The sequence below is a fragment of the Anolis sagrei genome, chromosome 5 (assembly GCF_037176765.1).
Source record: "Anolis sagrei isolate rAnoSag1 chromosome 5, rAnoSag1.mat, whole genome shotgun sequence".
NCBI classification, from domain to species: domain Eukaryota; kingdom Metazoa; phylum Chordata; class Lepidosauria; order Squamata; family Dactyloidae; genus Anolis; species Anolis sagrei.
In genome coordinates this window covers 168,808,153-168,833,445 of record NC_090025.1, presented here as the reverse complement: position 1 = coordinate 168,833,445, position 25,293 = coordinate 168,808,153, and the positions used below count along the sequence as shown (strand labels likewise).

Below are 25,293 nucleotides of genomic sequence, written 5' to 3'. Positions count from 1 at the left end.
CTTAATAAACTTTCCTAAAGTTCATGTCACGTTTTTGGCCCTTAGTGGGTGGGAATCACTACCGCTGTAATTATGGAATCAGTTTTAGACCAGACATGTTTCTTTTCTTTGTTGCAATATGAGCAGAATTCTAGTAGCTTAAATCTTGGGGTTCTGCTAGCTTCATAAATTGCCTCAGATAAAACCCAAAATGGGCATTAGTTCCTGCTTCTGGCAATAAGATCTAAGGAGCTGACTGAAAAAGATTATGTGTTTTAAAACCCATGGTCTTCAGACTGAACTTTTTCAAGAATACATTGAAGTTCTTTCACTTTAGCAGAAGTGCTTAGCATGGTCTTTTGCAAGATATATGAAGCACAACAGGATTATCATTCCAAACTGCATAGAAGAAAGCAACAGGAGCAACTTTTTAATAGCTATGTGTGTGTGTACATGTGCCTTCAAGTCACCTGTTGACTTATGATGAATTTCATGTGAGTAGAGGAGTATTCACAGATGATTTTGTCAGTTTCTTCCTCTGAAACATTGCCTGCAATATCTGGTATTCGTTGGTGGTTTTCCATTTAAGTACTAAACAATTCTGACCCTGCCGGTAGCAGATTGACCATTGTGCTTGAAGGTGTTCTGTTTCAGAACAATTCCAGACATAATGGTAGAGTTGATAGTCCATGAGAGTGTGCCACAAAGCAGGCGGTGAGCCTACTAGACCTATTTCCTTCAGGGCCCAGGCAAGGGGCCTCATAACTTAACCAGTACAGGGCCTCATTTGTCCTAAATCCAGCACTGGAAACTGCTAAGCTTCCAAAATCAAGTGAGATTTAGTGTCTACAGGTCGATTTTTTTTACTTAGTTCTTTAATAATAATAATAATAATAATAATAATAATAATAATAATAATAATTTATATTATCTGAGGGGACTCAGAGCAGATTACAACATATACAGATAGGCAAACATTCAATGCCCTTTAATACAGTTAAACAACAATGCCACACCAATACGCAGAACAAAGGTAAAGGCTTCCCCTTTCATCTCCAGCTTCTGGAGGTGCTGCTCAAATTGGGTCATGGGAAGGTGCTCCTTTTCCATTTCCAAGCTGAGGAGCCTGTTGTCTGTAGACACCTTCTGGTCATGTTGTCAGCATGGCTGCATGGTTGCCTTTATTTACCTTCCCACTGAAGCGGTACCTATTGATCTACTCACATTTGCATGTTTTCAAACTGCTAGGTTGGCAGGAGCTAGCGCTAACAGTGGGAGTTAACCCCAACCCGCAGTTTCAAACTGCCAACCTTCAGGTCAGCAGTTCAGCAGCACAAGGGTTTAACCCATTGTGCCAATCCCAGCCTTAACAGGAATCTATAGGAAGTAAAAGCATTTTTCCAAGCTTAGCTTCACCAGAGTTTCCTGCTAAGATCCAGAGTCTAATTATTTTCAGTGTGTTAAGATGTTTTCAGAAATCTGTATTTTGAACTCTCAGAGAGATAGTGAGAAAGAAAGAGCAAAAATGGAATCTTTTGAATGCAGATCTTGAAACCATCATCAAAGACAGAGGAAAGCAGCCTGCGCCTATTAATATTTCTGACTTGATTAGCTCTTGCTTCAGCATATTAAAGTATTTGCAGTTAGAATGAACTACAAAATGTATTTTCAACTCACTACTTGCACATCATGATTGCATGTTCATATGTTTAGAATGGTAAAATATTTAATGCTACTTCTAAAACCAGGCTGATAATCTGTATTAACAGATGTTGACACTGTGATACATCCATTTTATATTTTAAAAAGGATAATTAGGTTCATTATTTGGGATGTGTCTGCTATTTCCAGCAATGGGTGATAGCTGTTAATATGACTCAGGATGTGTATGAATGGGAAGGTTAATTGAACATTGCATTTGAAGTTACTTGTTGCACTACTTTTAAGAAAACATTTGTCCATTTTCCAATGAAGAGTTTTGAAAACATCCACTTTTCCATACTGTTGATTTTAGAACATGTTTCTTTTTATTTTCTTTCCTATTCTTGAGAAAGAAGTGTGATGAGTTGGTCATCCCTGTAAAAGACTCTTGGTATTTTAACAGGACATAGTGACTCTGCTTATTTTTGTCTATATTTAACAAAAATAAAACAAAATCCCACATCCTGCATAAGAAAAATAATGTTGACTGTGGCATTATGAACAACAAGCTTTTAGTTTCCAGTGCTGTAAAATTATTTCATTCTCAAACTGCATTGGGAGAGTGTTTATTTTAAAAAATATATTAAAAATTCTGTGACTGGTATAGATCTGAAGGGAACTCTTTAACTGGTCTAATTAGAGAGAACTAAAAATAAAGTTAGAGTAACAAAAATACACATAACCCCAAAACAGGAGCTCCTTTTTTTCCTTCACTGTAAATCTAGTACATCTCTCTTCCATACTCTGGTCAAGGAGAGGTGAAGGACATCGAGGGAATTTATCACTCTGAGTTGTAGTCCTGAGAACATTTGAGGGTCATTTTACAACGTCACTGACAAATATTCACACAAAGTTTACCTAAAACTTCATAGCAGACTGGGACATAGAGGTATCTGGAAATCCATGCTATCCTCAACCATTCTTTAGTCCATAACGAGACCAAAGAAAAAAAACAAAACTACCCTGAAGCTACAAGTAATTATTTTAAAAACCTATTTAGGGTTTTGGAGAGCAGTTATTAAACTTGAACCAAACTTTAAAATGATTAGACTCCAAATCTCCCATCCTGACTTTGACACCTTAATATAATAGGTATATGATGTATATCTGCAATGTTTTTAGACATGGAATAAGCCAGTCTTTGAAGCTGCAAGGCCATTCAATGCTAAGCAAGGTAGCCAACTGCAACATTCCCATTTGCCTCAAGCAGACAAGAGTTCCTTCTCCCACTCTGGACATTCCACAGATATATAAACCTTACTTGCCTAGTTTCCAACAGACATCACAACCTCTGAGGATGCCTGCCATAGATATGGGTGAAACGTTAGGAAAAAATATTTCTGGAACACGGCCATACAACCCGGAAAACTCACAGCAACCCAGTGATTCCAGTCATGAAAGCCTTTGACAACACTTTAAGACCTGCATAGATGATTGAAGCCCTTTCTGCCCATGCTGTTGTACTACAACTCAGATAAATTCCTCACCATTTGATATGTTACCTAAAGGCAATGGGTTTTAGAGAGCAAAGTCTGAAGGAGGATGCATACTATTACCTAAAAGGTCCGATGAATTATCTGCTGTTTGAGTTAATAATTATGAATTTAATAATTATAATCTTAGATTATAATCTAAGCCCAAAGCTGCATTTTTCTGTTGATCAAGTAAGCAGCATCTCCCATCAAGTTCCAGAAAGTTTAGACATACCTACAGCACTTTAGAGACAGCAGGAAAGGGAGGAGCTCAGAAGATCTAGACATCTTTATGAGAAATGCTGCATAATCAGGGAGGAGCTGAGTAACTGAAGCTTTAAATTAAGCAGTTTTATGATGTTTCCCTGCTGCAGAAAACTGATCCATCTTAACCTGACTTCCAACACCTATTCGTGCCTTAGTGAATTTGATCTTGGACCTGTTATCCTTATTCTTTTGGTTCAATCCCAAAATGGACTTACAGATGTGTTTACCTTGACCTCAGACTGTTTAGATCTTGACTCAGCTTGTGTGTGTGTCCTATTTTCTGTTGAACAAGCCTCTTGAACAACCACTGTGGACATCAGGAGATCGCATAATTAGGACCTTGAAGGGATTTGGCTCCTCACAGCACAGTGTGAAATACATAACTTGATTATTTTCATTTTTGTTCAGTTATATATCTCGGCTTTTCCACTGGTGGACTCATAGCGGCTTGCATTAGAATAGTTTATACTTTCAAAGGTACCTCGTCTGATTAATACTTTGGGTGGATTTGTTCATATGAAACCAGTTGGTAGGTTGCCGGGTGATGGTGGTGGCTTGAAATGTGAATACCTCATATAGCATAATTCATAGAAAGATAATCAAAACCAAGTTCTCACCACTGTAATTACATTACTGGAAAAAGTGAATAGAAAGATTCCACCGGTGCCTTTAAAATACCTATGACTATGCAGTGGTGAGTGGCTTTATGCAACACATTTGCCATTTGGACTTGCCTCCACAGTGTATCAATTCAAGAGATCATGCATTTTGTGGATTTCTTATTTGACCTGTGTCAACATTTAAGAACAAAATCAATTTCCCGGCCTCTTAAGCACTTGAGGTTGAGTACAGATTCTAATTCTTTGGAAATTCTATTGCTTGGGAGGACAGAGCCAAGAGGAATAATTGTATTAGATTAATCCTTGTAGTTAAGGAACCTACTATCTGCAAATATCACTAATAAACAAGACTGAAAGAGGTCTGGGATAAGGGGGATCATTTGTGTGCTGTGGTGAGTGATACTAAGCAGCAAAGACTTATTTATTTATTTATTTATTTATTTTCTTTACTTCTATACCGCTATTCTCAGCCCGGAGGCGACTCACAGCGGTTCACAACACACAGGAAACAGCAAAGTTCAATACACCAATATAAAAACAGTTAACAACCTAATCAATACACAGTTAGTACACAAATTACTATAATAACCAATCACTAGCATCTCATCACTAAAAATACGATCCAAATTCGTCATCCATTGTTCCATTCCTATGTCATTACCAGTCACTGCACTAATTATTCGAACGCCTGCTGAAATAACCAGGTCTTTACTTTTTTGCGGAATACCATTAGAGATGGTGCTAATCTAATGTCTGTGGGAAGGGCGTTCCACAGCCGGGGAGCCACCACCGAGAAAGCCCTATCTCTTGTCCCTGCCAGCCGTGCTTGTGAAGCTGGCGGGATCGATAGCAGGGCCTCCCTGGAAGATCTCAAAGTCCTGGTGGGTTCATAGGCCGAGATGCGGTCGGAAAGGTAGCTTGGGCCGGAACCATTTAGGGCTTTAAAGGTCAACGCCAGCACTTTGAATTGAGCCCGGTAGCAAATCGGTAGCCAGTGGAGTTGGCGCAACAGGGGGGTTGTATGCTCCCTGCGTTCCGCTCCTGTTAGAATCATGGCTGCCGAGCGTTGGACTAGTTGAAGCTTCCGAGCCATCTTCAAAGGCAACCCCACGTAGAGAGCGTTGCAGTAGTCTAGGCGGGATGTAACCAGAGCGTGGACTACCGTGGCCAAGTCAGACTTCCCAAGATACGGGTGCAGCTGGCGCACAAGTTTTAACTGTGCAAATGCTCCCCTGGTCACCGCCGAAACCTGGGGTTCCAGGCTCAGCGATGAGTCCAGGGTCACACCCAAGCTGCGAACCCTCGTCTTCAGGGGGAGTGCGACCCCATCCAACACAGGCTGTAACCCTATACCCTGTTCGGCCTTGCGACTGACCAGGAGTACCTCTGTCTTGTCTGGATTCAATTTCAATTTGTTCGCCCTCATCCAGACCGTCACAGCGGCCAGGCACCGGTTCAGGACCTCGACAGCCCCCTTAGTAGCAGGTGGAAAGGAGTGACAGAGTTGGACATCATCTGCGTACAGATGGCACCATACCCCGAAACGCCGGATGATCTCTCCCAGCGGCTTCATGTGGATGTTAAACAACATGGGAGACAGAATTGAACCCTGTGGAACCCCACAAGACAACGGTTGTGGGGTTGAACAGGTGTCTCCCAGCAACACCTTCTTGGATCGGCCCTCTAGGAATGACCAGAGCCGCTGTAAAACAGTGCCTCCAAGTCCCATCCCTGCGAGGTGTTCCAGAAGGATACCGTGGTCGACGGTATCGAAGGCCATATTCTCTCCCTATCACATTGCCTCCTTTTCAGTAGCTTCCACAATAGCCTCATCTATACTGACCATTTAATGGAGTTTCAAACCAGTACTGAAGAAAGCAGTTTCGCTGTGCAGATGCTCAGGTAGGGCATCCTGGAACCAGTTTGGGGCCCAGACCCACAGTAAGGGCTTTCATAGACTTTTGTGGAAGTTTGTTGTCTAAATGCTGCTGTCTAAAGCTAGCTTCTAATTGCATTACATAGTCTGGGTAGATGGGGCAAATGTTTCATGAACTTGTAGAAGACAGCCAATATGTAATTGGGTGAGTTGGTTGAAGTCTTTTTGAATGCTGAGGTTTCCTCTTCACAGTTTGCTCTGCAAAGGGTGCAGCTGTCCTCATGCCAGCCAACCAATAGGTAGTCTGCTAATGATTTTTCATCTCAACTGAAAAGCTTAGCTTCCTTTTAACATAAACAGGACATAGTTAAGCCCCACATCACAGAAAGCAACAGAGCAGCAATAAATGAAACATAGGGTGTGATTAGCTGCTAAAATTCCACAGTACCAAAAGGTTAGTACAGCTGGAAACCTTGACTCCAAGAGCAAACCATATTGAGCACACCTGATTTCCGCATTGCTGTGATGTGGTTCCACTGGCCAAACAATCTTCAAATCCGGATCTGTTGGCTCTGCTCACAGATGTCATTAGTTAAATAAGGGTGTGCAGTGTTATAATACACATCCCAACAGCCCAGGTTTGGAAGGAACAGTACTGATTATTCTACTGTCATTCCATTTTAGCTCCTTTTTAAACATTGCTGTTTTCTCTCTCCTCCTCATTCCATTTTTGCCTTTGTCCTGACTTCAGCTCCTGCAAATTGAGTTTGATGTAGAAAAGTAGTTTGCACTCAAGTAAGGCAGGGAAAGAAGAGCACGAGGAGTCTTGCCCTTCCTAACAGACTCAAGCAAAAGAAAACTACTGCAGCTCTTCTAGTCTCTCTCTTCTTCCTCATTAATAATTATTGACCATACTCGATGTTGCTTAGACACACCTGGCCCACTTTTCATCTGTGAAATGTTGGACAATATGCCATAATATATTAACTGTTGAATTGTAACAAAAAACAAAACAGGAACACTCATGCTTCTTTTCACGGGGAAAATGTTTTTTTGCACACGTTCAACATTTGAGTATTATGTTAAAAAAATTATAAACATATTATATAATACCTCTTTGTATCCAATGTCTTACTATCTCCATTCTCATTAAAACTATCCCATGTTTAGAAATAATGAAGGTAGAAATAAATTCAATGGAAAAGATTATACATTTGAATTAATGAACATTTTGAAATAGGAAAGTTTGAAAGTTAATTTCTTTCTGTTCCTAAATTTTTTTCAATACTTTTTCCTTGTTGCTGAATTATATTTCCTTTGGATACTAAACCAATCCTACAGGTACTCTGGGGCCCAGGTTCAGCCTTTTCTGTGAAACAAGAAGGAACCTCTATACGTAATGCAAGACCCCAGAAATAAAAACACAGCAAATAATTTCTGACTAAGGTCATCTGGTAAGTTCGCATTATTTTAAATATGAAGAAATGAAAAATGCTTTGGTCTATTATTTATTCCATGGGTGAGTAGAGATGTAGGTGACACTCCTGTTGGCTATACTACTTAGTAACATTGATGTGAAAATAATTTTATTTAAGTGCAGAAAGAAATCAGATTGGATCATAATTTATATTTTAGAAAGGCTCAGTTGTCCTAATATTAGGAGCAATCGAATTTCTGTGTGGAAGCCAAGCTCTCTATATGATGTTCACTGAAAATACAAATTGTGTTTTGTTTTTTTTAAACTATTGCTTCCGTTAGTTCCTAAAGCAAAGAAGTTTCTAGTCTATTCAGTGTAGATGTATCCCAGAGAGTCTGGGAAAAACAAACAGGTTTGAAAGAAAGCTCTTTTTAGAATTTCTTTTTTGGCATACTACCAAACAAAAAGACTGTCTGTTTATTCCTGTTTCTGCAAAATTCTGGTTAAGTGAATGGCTAGATTTCCTTTGACAGAACAAAAACAAGGATTTCCCACTTAGTGGGATCAATCAATGGATTAAACCACTGTTTTTTGTAGTTAGAGGATACCTATATAGAGGGATAGTGAACTCTTTGAGGTAGAAATTCATGATAAACTGAAAAAGAATTACCCTGGTTTCATTGGAGTAAAATGTGGTAACCATCTACAGATAGAAACAATCAAGCAACAATTGCCTTACTTTGAATAAACCCCAAGTCAGCATAACATTTCCATGCACAAATGTATGCATGTCTCATTCTTGAAGGGACACCACTGAAAGACTAGGAAATGGACCATTAGACTCATTTCTCCTTTCCTTTCATCATGCTTGCTCATATATTTATAGGCTTATTGCCTCCAGATTTGATTGAACATAGAGACATTGTTTCAGACAGACAAAGTGAGATGATTATCTAAATTCTGCATAGCCTGATACTAATCCTGGTCACAATTAGCTATTTGTTATGAAATACTACTTAGGGTGAAGTGTGCTAATATTCTGCTCTTAATTTTTCAGTCCAGATAGACATTCTATAATGTTGTTGTTTGGATAAAATAGTCTAGGAACTGTGCAACAACAACAACAACAACAACAAAAATTCCATCCCACATTATCAAACAGAACATGGCAATAAAGCAATTGTATCTTTTTGAACCTAATCTGAAAACAAACAAGTTCCCTACCCCAGATGCTTCCCCATCTGTTTTCTGGGCTAACATCTTGTATCTTATATGCCCACTCTCAGGGTGCCTCTACTCTACGCATGGGCAAACTAAGGCGCGGGGTCAGATGTGCCCACCTGGATGCTTATGTCAGCCCCTCCTCATTTTCCTTGTCCTCTTGGCAGAAGGACACGGTGGCCCACCACATCCTTATGCCAAAAAGATGGAGAAATTAAAGTGATGTCAGATTTATTGATTGATTTATTTACACCCCACCTTTCTCCTCATGGGGACTCAAGGCAGCTAACAATCACATACTTTGGTCACAATCCTTAAAAAGTGAATACAAAAATTAAATAAACAAACTAGTACTGTGTGGATTTAGGCTAAAATACAGTTAAAATATAATGAATACACTTACAAGAGCATTTAAAAATCACAACCTCCTCCATCCCACAGAATCTCACCCACAGCCTCCCCAGTAGTGTTCCCTTTATCCTTCTCCAAATGCCTGCTGGCAGAGAAAGGTATTTTTATGCCAAATTGTATTAATTCTGCTATTTTATGATAAACTGAATTAACTCTACAGTGTAGATGCACCTTCAGTTAACATATATTATGAACAAATGTCTATCTGCAATATATGGTATATCCCTTTCAACTTCCCTAATGACACAAAGGATTAGGGAAGTGTTCTCTTCCAGTGAAGGGATTTTGTGTTACCTTATTGGTCAAAGTGTATAGTGCTTAGATATCTCTCACCAAGTTAGGATGTTAGTTTACAATGCCTCCACCTTACCTTCCCCATTCCAGCATGAGCATGTCCCAACTTGACAACAACAGGGAAAGCTGGAGTTGTGAGCTGAAAAATAAAACAATACATCGTTATTTTCAATGTTATTATTTTCAAACTTATTTCACATGTGCAGCTGGATCTCTTGGCTATGCATTTTCCCATTGTTATCTAATCACATGTAGAACAGGGCTTTCAGCAAGCACATCTGCAGTGGAAGATAAATGTCAAAACCAGCTTAGGTGGCAGCTACCTCTAAGTGGCTTTCCATTGGGGTTCAGCGTGCCTAGGATTTTTAGGCGCTCATCCTGATAAGGGAGACTATAGCTTAGGAGGGAAAGATGGCTGCAAAGCAAAGATCAAAACTTCAATTGCCATGCTGGGGTTGGCCCTGATGCCAATTAGACCCATGCACACTCTCCGGAGGGTATGAAAGACTTGGAAGTTCATTACATATTTGCTACATACTTTGCTATACAGCATAATTTCAGATGATCAAGCACAGAAACAGAGTAAATAAACACAATGGGGTTTTTTTTTGAAAATATAGTCTGACTAGGCTATCTATGTCATACACAGGACATAATGCAGATTTAGCAGAAAGAGATTGGGGGTTCATAGATTTCTAAACATTATGTGGAAGCAGTATTTTTCTTGGTCTTATCAACAGAAGAAACTTCTGAAGATAATTTGGACAGGCAAGTTTTTGTATATTCTGTCCTAACTTAAGACTCTCTTGCTTGTTATTAAGTTTGTGTGGGACTGGAAAAATCACCCTTGAATGTTCATTGCCTTAAAAAAATCCTATTAAGTTCATGGGGCTACCATAAGTCGACAGGTGATTTGAACGCACATGCACACAAATGCAATTTTATGGTGTTCAGTATACTTAATACAGTTCCTCATGCTGTGCTGACACACCAAACCATAACATTTTCATTGCTACTTCATAACTATAAGTTTGCTACTGTTATGAATTGTAATGTAAATATCTTGATATGCAGGATTTATTTCCATTCACTGACCCAAATTTGGCACTAATACCCGAAATGCCCAAATTTGAATACTGGTGGGGTTGGGGGGGGAATTGATTTTGTCGTTTGGGACTCTAGTTGCTGGGATGTATAGTTCACCCACAATCAAAGAGCATTCTGAACTCCACCAACGATGGAATTGAATCAAACTTGGCTCACAAAATTCCCATGATGAACAGAAAATACTGGAAGGGTTTGATGGGCATTGACCTTGAGTTTTGGAATTGTAGTTCACCTACATCCAGCGAGCACTGTGGACTCAAGCAATGATGGATCTGGACCAAATTTGGCATGCATACTCAATATACCCAAATGTGAACACTGGTGGAGTTTGGGGAAAATAGATCTTGACATTTGGGAATTGTAGTTGCTGGGATTTATAATTCACCTACAATCAAAGAGTATTATTTACTCCACCAATGATAGAATTGGGCTAAACTGCCCACACAGAACCCCCATGACCAACAGAAAATACTGAGTTTTCTGATTATTTTTGGTGTCTCCTCTGACACCCCCCTCGCGATCCCCCAGGGGTCTTGACCCCCAGGTTGAGAAACTCTGATCTATTGTGAACTGAACAGCTAAAGTAACTGGAAACAAATGGTTGTCAATTCTTCCTGTTAAAGGCTGTGTAGTAGGCATGGTTACCAAGTTTCAAGTGATCAGCCAAAATGTCAGCTTTACGGTACCCTTTCAGCCTGTGAAGAAGGGTAAAAAACCTCAGGGTGAGTAATAAGATTTTTTCAGGGGGTGGGGGGTGGGGGGCGGGGGGGGGGGGGGAAAGAAAAAGTTTGATTTTTCCATCTCTACCTATTCTCAGTTGGCACCAGAATTCCCCAGGTCATTGCTAAGGCGATTACGCCTTGTAGCTAGAATTTTTGTTTTCCTTGGACAGAAAGATTTGAAAATGTTATTTTGATTTTAATCACTAATTATTCATTTCAGTATCCATTTAGTATGACCTAAATATAAATGACGGTTATCTCCATCTGCAGCAAGTTCTATATATAATTACAGTTCTGTACATTGTTTGTCATTAAAGCTCTTTTTTACACACTTCTCTTATAGCAGGAAAGGTTAGACAGATGGATGATGCTTAAATGTGTAATATTTCCTATGACCAAGGATGTCTCTTGGAGAAAAACACACAGAATAAAAACAGTTTATGGGTTCTAGCTAGTACATCACACTGACAATCACACTGGCAACGAAGAACCACATAGTGAAAGCAATGGTATTCCCTGTAGTCACCTACGGATGTGAGAGCTGGACCTTAGGGAAGGCTGAGTGAAGGAAGATAGATGCTTTTGAACTGTGGTGTTGGAGGAAAGTTCTGAGAGTGCCTTGGACCGCAAGAAGATCCAACCAGTCCATACTTCAAGAAATAAAGCCCGACTGCTCATTGGAGGGAAGGATATTAGAGGCCAAAATGAAGTATTTTGGCCACATAATGAGAAGACAGGAAAGCTTAGAGAAGACAATTATGCTGGGGAAAGTGGAAGGAAAAAGGAAGTGGGGCCAACCAAGGGCAAGATGGATGGATGGCATCCTTGAAGTGACTGGATTGACCTTGAAGGAGCTGGAGGTGGTGACAGCCGACAGGGAGCTCTGGCATAGGCTGGTCCATGAGGTCACAAAGAGTCAGAAGCGACTGAATGTACAACAACAAGCTAGTACATATTCAAATTCTTATTGTCTAAGCCTTTCTCAACTCTCAACAACATCCCCACACATCATGCACTATGAAGCTAACAACCTTAGGCAGCAGAGTTTGGGGTATTTGGACATTTCCTGAGGCATTAGATGTGAACTCAAGCTGTTCACCTTCAAGTATTGGAATGAGAATCAATTGCCAGTCAGTTGGCTTCTATATTTAGGGGAGGGCACTGCAGGAGCCTCCGGTGGCACAGTGGGTTAAACCACTGGGTTGCTGAACTTGTTGACTGAAAGGTTGGCGGTTTGAATCCAGGAAGTAGGGAGAGCTCCCACTGTTAGCTCCAGCTTCTGCCAACCGAACAGTTCAAAAACATGCAAATGTGAGTAGATCAATAGGTACCGCTCCAGCGGGAAGGTAATGGTGCCCCATGCAGTCATGCCAGCCATATGACAAGCTCTTCGGCTTAGAAATGGAGATGAACACCACCCTCCAGAGTCAGACATGACTAGACTTAATGTCAAGGGAAAACATTTACTTAAACATGTTGCAAACGATTACTGTTGATACCTCAGATCAGTTCTAATAGGAAAGTGGGTAATATAGGTTAAACAAATGAATGATTTACCTTAATATAAGGTCCCATTTTATGAGATGATTACTGGCAGAAAAATAAACCAAGCTGCTACAAAGCAGTCTAGTTACTGGGCCTGTTTATTTGTCACGCCCTCTCCCTGATAATGGTTAAGACTACATAAACATTTACTACAGATATCACAAAACAACTAGGACAGGTGTTATACAGCCTGCTAGATGTTGTTGCACTGCAGTTTGCAGCATTCCTTATAATTTGTTCTGCCCGCTAGGACTATTGGGAACTGCAGTCCAACAATAACTAGCCACACAATTCTCACCTTTTAACTAGAAACCATGGTTAAAAATTACACTAAAACAGAAAATGTCCAGGGATTGTTTAAAGCCATGGATGAATAAACAAGAACATCTCCCCATGCCGAAAATAAGTTATTGGGGGAAGCAAATCAATCAGTGGGGTGCTGATTAATTTCATATAAACAGGGGGAATGGATCTCCATCCAACTCTGTGAATGTCTACTCAGACACTGGTGTTTTTCATTTCCCATGCTCCCTTGAATTCTTCTCCTATGGGATCCCCTACTCTTCCTGGAGTAGATGCTGAAGATATAGAAGTCTCCAGGGAAGGGCCACTATATTAGCCTTTGACTGCTGGACAGCCAGACAAATTTGGATGCAACTTTTTGTCCTGAGCCTCTAAAGATGAACTTATAGTTTAAGTAGTTGCATATGGGAGAAGGCACTCTTCTAGGAGTGTGACAGTCTGACCCTGTCTTTCCCTCCGCCCCCAGCTCTTTTCTCAGACAAAAGTCCAAATGTGTTCAGTGGGGCTAAGTCTCAAATAATTGTGGGTAATATTTCAGCTTTAGTGGTTTGTTTTATACATGCAGCAAGGGGTATGACAACCATCACAAGGGTGAAACTGGAATTGCTGGAGCCAAGAACTGTGTATTTATATAACCTCAGTCACAATTCGCATGGGAGGGTGCTGAATATTATTAAGAGAGGGCATTGCAAGAGTTTAACCAGAACAAACATGTTTGTACCGAAATCATGGATAAAATAAACCAGTGAACTTCAGAATATTTGTTTTTTTAAGATTGCTTTCATAAGAGAACCAGGAAAACAAACAGGATGATATCATCTGAATTTTCTAAATTGCCTGCATTGATCACACAGACAGAGTGTGGTGGGTCTGTGGATTAAGAAATGTCAAAGATGAATAAGTCAAGCCTACAAAACCTACAAGCCCACAAAAACACCAGTCATTTCAAAGTACAAAGTTTTTTCGGTCTTCCACATTATCAAAGTGTATAGCATGTTGACTTCAGATATTTTGCTGTCTAACGCAGAGCCCACATCCCCACATCCACTGATCTGCACAACTAGCAATGCTTTGCTTCATCATTGTCTATTTATCCAGTGATGCCATATGAAACAGGCTGCTTTATTTTGCTGCTTGGCAGAGCCAACCCTGAGGATGAAGGACAATACACTGTCAGCTGTCACATTTAGGGGAGTCATGGACACCATACTCTTTAACATTTCATAGAGGAATCCTGGGAACCTTGTGGCGAAGCAACATCACAGTGTGATCGAGATTACAAAATATATTGATGTGAAATAGTAGAAGAGCTAGGAGAGGCTGCAGCAGCTTGCTTTTGCCTAAATCTACTGGCAAAAACAAGATTCCACTCCATCCATTTTTTCTTTCCCTTGCTGAATTAACAGAGTGCCATCTACTTTTGCAATTTGAACTCAATCTGTAACAACTGAAGTAAGCAGGGGAAAATGAGGGAACAGAGATACTGGGAGACTTTTAAAGCCTTCTACACTGCAATATAATCCAGATTATCTGCTTTGAACTGGATTATATGAGTCATACATTGCCATATAATTCCGTTCAAAGCAGATAATCTGGATTTTATAAGGTAGTGTAGAAGGGGCCTCAGTTGGGAGTGTCCCTGACAAATTGGTGCAGTTAGGGTGTGTCTGGCCAGATCACAGAAAAAGAGGGAATTGATATCCCTAAAATGGATGCATATATGATATGCAAAGTTGTATAAACTATTGTTATAGTTTGAATAGATAAACAATACATTTTATCATAAAATGGAGGATCATATCCGGCTGACCTGTGTGCCTACTCAGTCTGCTGTTCAGTTGCTAATGACTGATGCACAACTCTAAAAATTTTATAACAGGTATGGGCAAACTTCAGCCCTCCAGGTATTTTGGACTTCAACTCCCACAATTCCTAATACCTGGAGGGCCGAAGTTTGCCCATGCCTGTTTTATAGGCTCTTGCTTTTTACTGCATGTTTCAACTGAATACTGTCTGGACAGCCGTACAAACAAAGAAAAGATGGATGGACAACTGTTAAAAGCTGATAGGCCATGTTGGGTTCCAAAGGGCTCCATCCCACCCCATTAAAATGTTTTTTAAAACAAAAAATATTGACCACCTTTTCAAAAACTAAAAATATTGAAAGTCAGGAAGTCAGCTGGAAGGTATTTTTTAAAAATCCCCCCCCCCCCCAAAAAAAAACAACCTGGTAGCATCCCCCAAAAACTGACAATATTGCTCTACACAACAACCCCCAAGGGGTATTTTAAATGTTTTTAAAGACCTCAAAATGACTAGATGGCTCATGGTTCCCACAGATTACACTGAAATGAAGGGTCCCTTCAAATGTATGCCTTTCCTCTGTAAAGTAGGCAACTTGGCTACTCGATAATGAACAGTTTCTCTTTCCTTTATTTTCAAGGGGAGGGAAAATAAGCAATCTGGGTGGCAGCTGAGGAGGCACAGAGTCTCCAAGTGGGTTGACATACAGCTACCTTTGAGATCTAAACAGTGATGATTCTCTTTTTTAGGGATAAACCACTGGCGGGAAGTTATAATTGAGGTATTCATATCTAAGCATCACACACAGCATTTATGTTTCTGTAATATGGTGGTCCCTTTGTTCCGTGGTAAGCCACAAGTGTGAACAAGCCCCCGAACACCCACCCAGCACGCTCTCTATTGTTTGCATAATTACAGTTGAAAAGCTAGGTTATAACATGTATTACTTTTGCATTCTGAAAGAGGCAAACCACAATGCCACAGGTCTCTATTCATAATATCTGCTTTGGTTAGGACATGCTATTGTCGTGGTTGATGGCACCCCAGCTAGACACAACACTTTAAAACTTTTCCTTCTGACTTTCCAAGACTGTGTCATTTAAACCAGATTTTCTATTACTCACATGCCTTTCCCCAATGGTCAAATGACACATGGTCCAGGTTCCCTGTAAAAGCTTTTTAAAAAGATGTTCCCCTCCAACCCACACATTTTATTTCATCAGCACTACAGTCATGAGAACTGTAAAAACAAATCCAGATGAATAGAGAAAAAGCAAAGAAAGTGAAAGAGCTGTCCTTGCAGTTCTGAGTTTGGGCCATTAAGTCCTCAACTACCACCTGTCTAAATACAGAAATCTCTTTAAAAGTTGGTATTGAGCACTGGGAAAACGTTTCATTGCTTCATGTGTATAATTCATACAGGAACACAGTGGAAATCTGCTATCTAGAAAACAAGCAAAGAACATCCAAACTTCACACAGCTAAAGTGGTGAGGAAAAGACCTGATTTCTCTTATCTCCCTTGTTTGCCTCTTCTCACTCCTATTTTATTTTAAACTAGCTGTACCCACCACGCATTGCTGTGGCCAATCTTCCCTCCCTCTTTCTCTCCTCTTTTCTCTCTATCCTTCCTTCCTTCCCCCTTTTTCTTTCCTTCTCTTCTTCCTTCTCTTCCTCTTCCCTTCGTTCTCCCCCCCTTCTTTCCCTTTCTCCCCTTTCTCCCTTCTCTACCTATTCTTGGACTGCAACTCACAGCAGTCCTCCTCTTATCTATCTATCTATCTATCTATCTATCTATCTATCTATCTATATCTACCTACCTACCTACCTACCTATCTATCTATCTCTAATCTATCTGGAGGATTTCTGGGAGTTGCAGTCCAGGAGTAGGAAATTAGAAATATGCAGGGATTGGGATGCTGATCAAGACACCTCCATGCAAACAGCAATATCTGCCTAAATTCCAACCATTACAGCATGAATGGAAAAAACTGCTTGTGGGATACATGCAGACACCATGGATACATGGTGATTCCATAATTTGGTCATGTTTTCACCTGGAGCCATTTTAAAAACAGAAAGTGAACCAGACGGAGGATGATGGGGGACATCCTTCCAAGGTCCTCTGAAGAACCACATACTCCCACATCTGCATTAGAAGATTACATCCAGATTATGGCCACTCAAAACATCTCTAAAATTACAACCTGACCATTTTTGATTTCATTTTCCTTCTCAACCATTTTCCTGTTGTTTCAGGTATGTGTTGACTGTCAACATGAGTACTGTCTTGTTTTGACTGGTTTCTAAATCTCTCTGGCTGATGAGCAGGATATAAATATTCAAATAAAGAAATAAATGTGTAACTAACAATGATTTAAAAACATTTTCCTCTACAAAACCATTTTTTTTTAAAAAAAGAGGACACATAGAATGACATCTCTAGTAGAAGATCATTTTCACTTCCTTAACTAGACAAAACATCTTCAGTTGGGCAGAGCATTGCTATTGGAAAGGGCATGAGATCTGATACTAGGCTGGATGGCCAATTATGTTTTCTTTAATTGCTAAGAAATAATATTTTGTGGCTGTTTCTGTTTTTGTGGTTCTGTTTCAGAACCTTTCACTTCTGGGAAAAGGATGGATGCTGAATCCAGAGATCCTTCTTTTTGAGGATCTACTTGGCCTCAGAGGGAGGTTTTGTAGAGTTGTATTGGTAGGCACAGCACAACAAAGGAGCTCCATCATCATATCTAGGGCCCCTTCCATGCTGCCTCTATATTCCAGGATCTGATCCCATTATCTCCTTATCCCAAATTATCTGGCAGCGGAGACTCATATAATATAGTTTAAATCAGATAATCTGGGATCAGATCCTGGAATATATGGCAGTGTAGAAGGGGCTTATGTCTCTTGATCTGAGCCCTGGTGTTTGGTAGTGATAAAATCTTGTCAGTCCAAGGATGTGGAAGCTTTGGACCTCAATACATTTTAAATAAACCGCTCTATCATCCCATTGACATGGGACTAGAACTTATGGGAGCTGGTTCAAAAAGTTCAAAATTTCTTGAGAATCAAAGTTTCTTCATTCTTTTGCAAGTCTATTATTTTGACTAGCAATTATCATGAGATTTCACACAGGTCCCCTGAGGGTTAACGTGCAGCTTTCAGAATTGTAGCTCCAGCACACCTGACAGATGAAGCACACTCCATCTGCAAGCAACCTTAGCAACCAGGTCCTGTGCCTGTTAAAAAGTGTGATGCAGGATATGGAACATCTGGAAGCCCCTCAACTTCCATCTGAAAGAAAATAAGCCTTGTCAAAGCAGTCACCCAACACTATTCCCCTCCCATCCCACACTCTACCCTCAGCCGTTACCTTAACTCGAGTCATTATTTTCCTTCTTAAAGAAATATGTTTGCATACTGAAAAGTACAGGGGCTGGGAACTATGAGTAGCAGGAAGTAGAGAAATTCTTTTGGGAATAGTACACAGGTCTCCTTCTTTCCTTGGGCATGTCTGGGGCTGTACAGAGTTTGTGGTCTCTGTTCAAGCCCACTCCATCATTCATTACTGTCTTGTGAAGAGGGCAAAAAAATCCTCCTCCTTTTACAGGAAATTTAAAGGCGAGGATCAGTGGTGATTTCATCTCTGAGGCAATACTTCAACTCACAAGATTAAAAGAGACAAATGTGAATGAGCTGCATACAAGACAGCAGTGCATCTGTTTCTGTAGCTGTGTTGTTGCTTTCCTTTCCTTGAGACAAAAGGAAGTTCTAGGGCTAATCTACACTAGGATGTTTTTTAAACAGCAATGCAATTTCTGGCTATGTCACAGAGGGATGCATTTCTCCAATCCAAATCAATTTCTCTGTTGGCATTTTTCTTACGATGTACCATTATTGGTCATCACAATTTTATCACAGGGTTGCAGATCATTAAGATTGCAATCCTAAGCAATTATCTCTGGTGGGAAATCCTTATCATAGATTCAGAATCATAGAATCATAGAGACCACATGAGCCAACTAGTCCATCCCCCTGCCATGCAGGACAAGCACATTCAAAGAAACCCTGGTAGATAACCAACCGGCCTCTGTTTGAAAGCCTCCGAAGAAGGAACATTCACCATACTCCAAGGCAGAGAGTTCCACTGCTGAACAGCTCTTACAGTCAAGTTCTTCCTAATGTTCAGGTGGAATCTCCTTTACTATAATTTGAATCCATTGCTCAGAGTCCTAGAACCTCTTCACATGGGGCATTTTTGTCCTGTTTGCCACTGTTATGTGCAGAAAGGATGGGGTCTGCTGTGCACCATCACACAATGCTTTCTCCTTCATTATGGGGAGGAAAGTGTAGTTTGGGTAGTTCCATTGTAGTTCCAAAGTGTAGTTTGCAGGTAGCTCCATTGGAGCTCCAGTGGAGCTACCTGCACCTTCCTCCCCTTTTTGCTGTGTGATGGCAGAAAGGGCAGTGGGCCAATGCATGTTGCTGCCCTTTCTGCCATTTGATGGGGAGGGTGTGCAGGGTACCATGAGCCACCCTGCACACTTTCCCTTTTTGCCACCATGTAATTATGGGATGAGGGAGAGTGTGCAGGGTTCCAAGAGCTGCCCCGTGTGCCTTCCCTTTTACTGGCAATTGCTGGCACAACAGCACAGCCTGAAAGGGCCGTGTGAAGAAGTCCGTAGTCTCCAGGGCAGCAGAAAACAAACCTTCTCCCTCCTACTTATGACATCCTTTCACATATTTATACATGACTATCATCTCTCAATCTTCTCTTTTGCAGACTAAACATATTTAGCTCTTTAAGACGCTCCTCATAGGACGTGGTATACATCTTTGATCATTTTAGTTGCCCTCTTCTGGACACGCTCCAGTTTGTCAATATCTCTTTGAAATTGTGGTGTTCAGAATTGGGCACAGTATTCCAGATGAGGATTGACCAAAACAGAATAGAGGGCTACCATGATTTCCCTTGATCTAGACACTATACACTCCTTCTGATGCCCAAAATCCCATTAGCATTTTAAGTTGCAGCTTCACATTATTTGCTCATATTCAACTTGTCCACTAAGACTCCAAGATCTTTTTGACATGTACTGTTGTCAAGCCAGGCATTACCCATGCTGTATCTTTGCATTTCATTTCTGCATAAGTGTAGAAAAATAGAATTTCTAAATCAATATTATATGGGGAAAAAGTTGCACATGTTTAAAATATTTTTCTTCTCCCAAAATATCAAATTGCTCTGAAATATATCACCATATTTTGAAAATAGGTGGTACAAATTTGCCATGTGGCAATTGTGGAGAGTTCCATATTGCAGAACTGGTATCTTTGAAATAGTGTGGTTTGCTCTTATAGGAGATTTCTTCCAGTTTGGAACTTTTTACATCAAATAACATCCCAACATTAAATGGATTGTAATATTGGTGCATGATTGTTTGGCTCAGTTAATTTCCTAGGAGAAGACAACACAGAATTCCTAGTACTGGGGATTATTTATCTAGAAGATGCATGCTGTATTATTTCAGATCTCTTAAAGGAGGTGTACAGATTTTCCTTTTGTCCTCCTTTCGTTCTCCACTTCCTCTTTTCTGAGACACTCCTTCTCTTTCATGCAGCTATAACCTCTTCTTGCAAGCAAGCCACCTTCTCTTTCTCTTATCATTCATATTCCTGTGGTGCCTGCAGCTTTTCCTGCTCCTTCTTTTTCTGCAGATCTCTGTCAGCAGCCAGATTTTTTTGTGCCGGGCTTCCTCCAGTTTCTTGGCAGCCACTTTCTTCTTAACTTTGTCTTCTGCTAATTTTCCCTCTTGCACCTTCCTCAAAAGCCTTGTGGCTACATTCAGCCTTGCCTTCTCATTTTTCTCTTCATGTTGAGCCAGCTTTTGCTGAAGCGTTTTTTGCTGAAGCCGTTTTTTGCTGAAGCCTCCTCCTGTTCTGCCTGCTCTCAAGGCTGTTGCACCTTGCGAAAGCACTCTTCATGCTTCTGCTTCATCTCTTCTCGTTGCCGTTTCTTCTCTTCTTCCAGTTTATGTTTTTGACATTTTTCAGCCTCTTCCCTTTTCCTAAGATTTTCAAAACTTTGCCTCTCCTTTTCTTGGGGAGTGTCCTTAAAGGAACGTTTTGCTTGAGGAATGATTTTATTGTACTGCTGTGGCTCACAGAGCTTAGAGTTCCCATAAGCATTTGCTTCCTATGTACTGTGTGCATAAATGTCTTGAATGGATGGGCAACTGTGGCTCCTGCTCCCACGAGACCCACTGCAGTGAAGCAGGTGGTGACAAGGGACTGCGAGGAGGGCTGGTCTCTGATACTTGTGTGCCTGGACATGGTGGGACCCTCAGAAGAAGAAAGTGAATAAGGACATGTGGCTGCAGGGACAAGGGAAGAGGTTGCCCGAAGGGAGGGAGGGAGGGAGGAAAGGAGGGAGGGAAGGAAGGAGCTGTCATATAGGGTGGTATAGGGTGGCTACATGTGTTGGATGGGGTTACACTCCCCCTGAAGCCACAGGTCTGCAGTTTGGGAGTCCTCTTGGACTCATCGCTCACGCTTGAGGCTCAGGTGTCGGCGGTTTCCGGGAGAGCTTTCGCACAACTGAGACTTGTGCGCCAGCTGCGACCATACCTCGCGAAGGCTGATCTGGCCAGGGTGATCCATGCCTTGGTCACCTCTAGATTGGATTACTGCAATGCGCTCTACGTAGGGCTGCCCTTGAAAACGGCTCGGAAATTCCAACTGGTCCAACGGGCAGCAGCCAGGATGCTAACCGGGGCTCATTACAGAGAGAGGTCAACCCTCCTGTTTAAGGAGCTCCACTGGCTGCCATTTATTTTCCGAGCCCAATTTAAGGTGTAGGTGCTCACCTACAAAGCCCTGAATGGTTTGGGACCACCCTACCTGTGTGACCGCATCTCCGTCTACGAACCTACACGCTCACTTAGGTCATCTGGAGAGGCCCTGCTCGTGATCCTGCCCGCGTCGCAAGTGCGCTTGGTGGGGAAGCGAGACAGGGCCTTTTCTGTGGTGGCCCCTCGACTTTGGAACGCCCTCCCAAAAGATCTTAGACAGGCCCCTACATTGGCAGTCTTCAGAAAGAATTTGAAAACCTGGCTGTTCCGATGTGCTTTCTCAGATTAAGAACCCCAATACCAAGTCCTAGAAGCACTTTAGTAGAACTAAGATCACTGCACACCGCACACTGCACTTACTTTATAATCCTACAATCCCCCTACCATTTCAGCACTTTTAATCTTGTACCCACTACTCTGGCCGGCCCAGTTTTAAAGTGTCTTGACGTATTGTTATTGCTGTTGTTTTGCTGCTTAACTGTTTTTAATTTGCTTTAGGTATTGTTTTGTTATACTGTGTTTTGTTGTACTGTGTTTTGAGGCTTCGGCCTGTGTAAGCCGCATCGAGTCCTGTGGGAGATGCTAGCAGGGTACAAATAAAGTTATAATAATCTGCACACTTGCCCTCTAAATCTTCATCTAAGTCATTAATAAAGATGTTGAACAGTACTGGGCCCGGGAGCAAAACCTGAGGCACCTCACTAGTCACTTATTTCCAGGTTGAAGAGGAACCATTAGTGAGCACTATTTGGGTTTGGTTGCTTAACCAATTACAGCTCCACCTAATAGTAGCATTTCCCAGCCCACATTTGACTAGTTTGTTTGAAAGAAGGTCATGGGGAACCTTGTTGAAGGCCTTACTGAAATCAAGATATGCTATATCCACAGCATTCCCTACATCTAGCAAGCATGTAACTTGTAATTCTATCGAAAAGAGAAAGATAAGAATCATCTGTCATGATTTGTTTTTGAGAAGTCCATGTTAACTTTTAATAATCACAGCATTTCTTTCTAGGCGATTGCAGACTGTTTCCTTAATGATTTGTTCCAGAATCCTCCCTGGTATTAATGTCAGGCTGACTGGGTGGTAATTGTTTGGGTCCTCCTTTTTTCCCTTCTTGAAGACAGGAACAACATCTCCCCTCCCCCAATCTTCTGGGATTTCTCTTGTTTTCCAAGAAGTCTCAAAGATTATTGCCAGTGGTTCTGAAATGACTTCTGCTTGTTTTTCAATACACTTGGATGTAGTTCATCTGGCCCTGGAGACTTGAATTCATTTACAGTGCCACTGGTCAGGTATTCCTGGACTATTTCTTTATCTATTTTGAATTGCATTTCTACTATTACATTGTCCACTTCAAATGGCTCAGGTTGAAAACTGATTTTCAACTGTGCCTTCAGTATCTCACTTCTAAGAAACTCCCATCCATCATGATCTCTCCTTTTCTTAAGCATTTCTGTCCATGGAATCATGCTGTTATTTCCTCAGATTTTCTGAAGGCAGTTCTCCTAAAGTCTACAATGAATGTTTGACCTCTTAGTTTCCCCCTTCCTTTGTATCATAGACTCCAGGAGCACATGATCACTTCCACGTAAGGATCTCACCACTTCCACTCCATTGACCAGGTCCTCAGTTATCATTAGGATCAGATCCAGAATAGCCAGTCCTCTTGTTGTCCCTCTACCTTCTGGACAGTAAAACTTGTATGTACGGCAAGTGAGGAATTTGTTGGTCTTTGTACTCTGGGACATAGTTTGTTTTCTAACAAATATCAGAGTAGTTGAAATCTTCCACTATCTTTTCATTCTGTATCTTTGGTCATCTGGTCAAGGAAGCCTTCATCTAGTTCTTCAGTCTGGCTTGGAGGTTTGTAGTAGACCCCTGCAACTGCATTGTTTTCAGTGCTCGTTTCCTTAATTCTTATCCAGATCTTCTCAACCTGGTTTCCAGGATTGAGGTCTTGCATCTCTTCATAGGTGTGAATATTTTTGACATATAATGCTACTTCACCCCTTCTCCTGTTTGGTCTGTTTCTCTGAAATAGGTTATACCCCTCCATTGCTACATTCCAATCATAGGACCCATTCCACCAGATTTCAGTTATGTCTATTACATAATACCTGTCTTGTTGTGCTAAAAGTTGCAGTTCATCCTGTTTATTTCTCATGCTCTGGGCATTAGTGTAAAGACATTCTAAGCCTGTGGGACATTCCCTTAGCTGTTTATTTGAGATTATTGTCCACTTGCTGCTTGGTACTTTTGTTTCTTCAACCCTCTCTTTAGCCTTTTGGCTGTTTACTCTGGGCCTTGATAAACTACTGTTCTCAAGGATATTGTCACCATCCTCCACACAACCTGGTTTAAAGTCTGCCTGATCAGGTTTCCAGTCTCTGAGCAAAAACATTCCTTCTTATTTCTCTGAGATGCAACCCATCCCATGTCAGTATGCCATCTTCCTGGAAAAGCAGTCCAGGAAGTAAAATTGTTCTTCCTGACACCATCTGAAGAATGAGATGAAGAAAATAATATTCACTTTGAAGAAAACAAAACATGCACAGGTCAGTTCTGGTAGATGCTATTATTTCCAAAAGAAGTGAGACCTAATTATGATAGGCTGGAAGTTAAACCAGTGTCGTGTAAAATAGTCAAGATGTTTCAGAGGAAAGACAGGATACATCCTCTGTTTTATCCTAGTTGGATTTTTAGAAGATGCGAGTGTCACAAATTGTGCCTGCATGCAGATAATTTGTGTCTACCGGCCCAACTTAGTACTCTTTACAGGTGGAGGAAAATAAGTGCTCCTTTTAAAAAATTCTGGTTTTTATATTCTTCTCATGTATATTACAAGACTTCCAATAAATCCACCGATCCAGTTTTCTTTCCTGAATGAATGTTCCAAAACTGGATAAATGAAGCTACATTCTTTGGGGTACTGAACAGAGCCTTTTGTCCTTTTTGGTGCCCTTACTATATTTGTCACTTTAACTAATTCAACAACCTGCCAAAACGTAATATCCCACTATACACTCTTGGCACTTCTGAACATTTCCATTTTATTGCTATTTCCATCCTTGATACAGTCAATACATTTATCATCTGCTATGTATTAGATTAAGTCCCCTTCCCTTTCCTCCACACATCTCTCAAGCAAAGAGCTAGAAATATCGAAGACTGCCTTACTGGATCAAACCAAGGTCAGTCCAGCAGAGTCCTGGGAAAAATTACGCTGTCTGGAGATTTGGAGATCTACTGAAAAGTAGTTTATAAATTCTGTTCCACCATTCTGCTCTCAACAGTACTCAGCTTTATGTCATAAAAGGTAAGAGCCTAGAAATGGTAGCCCCCCTTTTTTGTTAAACCTAGAATTAATTTGTAAGTAATTGTAAAGTCTGTAGGAGGCCAGTACTCCTACTAATGATCCATATAATGAATAAAAATAAAACATTATTTCCAAAACCACCAGATTGCACATATCTTCAATATCAGCTTTAAATGTAGACTTATTTTCTCCTACTGAGATTGGGCTATAGAAATGGATTTGAGTGGAATAAGGAATATAGAAACAGAAGGAATAAAAGGATTCACACAAGCAATATGTCATACACTAGGAAGTGAACATGTGTCACAGAGGAGATGGTGTGAGACCTTTTTATGCAAGCCTTCTATAATTCTGCAATTTGTCATGGCATGGAGATTTC

The 25,293-nt window shown here is 40.8% G+C and overlaps 1 protein-coding gene across 1 annotated transcript in view; it reads right to left on the bottom strand.

Annotated features, from left to right (window-relative positions):
• Positions 1-25,293, bottom strand: part of SYN3 (synapsin III) — a 218,293-nt gene that overhangs the window by 32,673 nt on the left and 160,327 nt on the right. Inside the window, exon 7 of the mRNA XM_060776945.2 lies at positions 9,335-9,397. Within this exon, the coding sequence (XP_060632928.2) occupies positions 9,335-9,397 (63 nt within the window). The remainder of the gene's footprint in view (positions 1-9,334; positions 9,398-25,293) is intronic.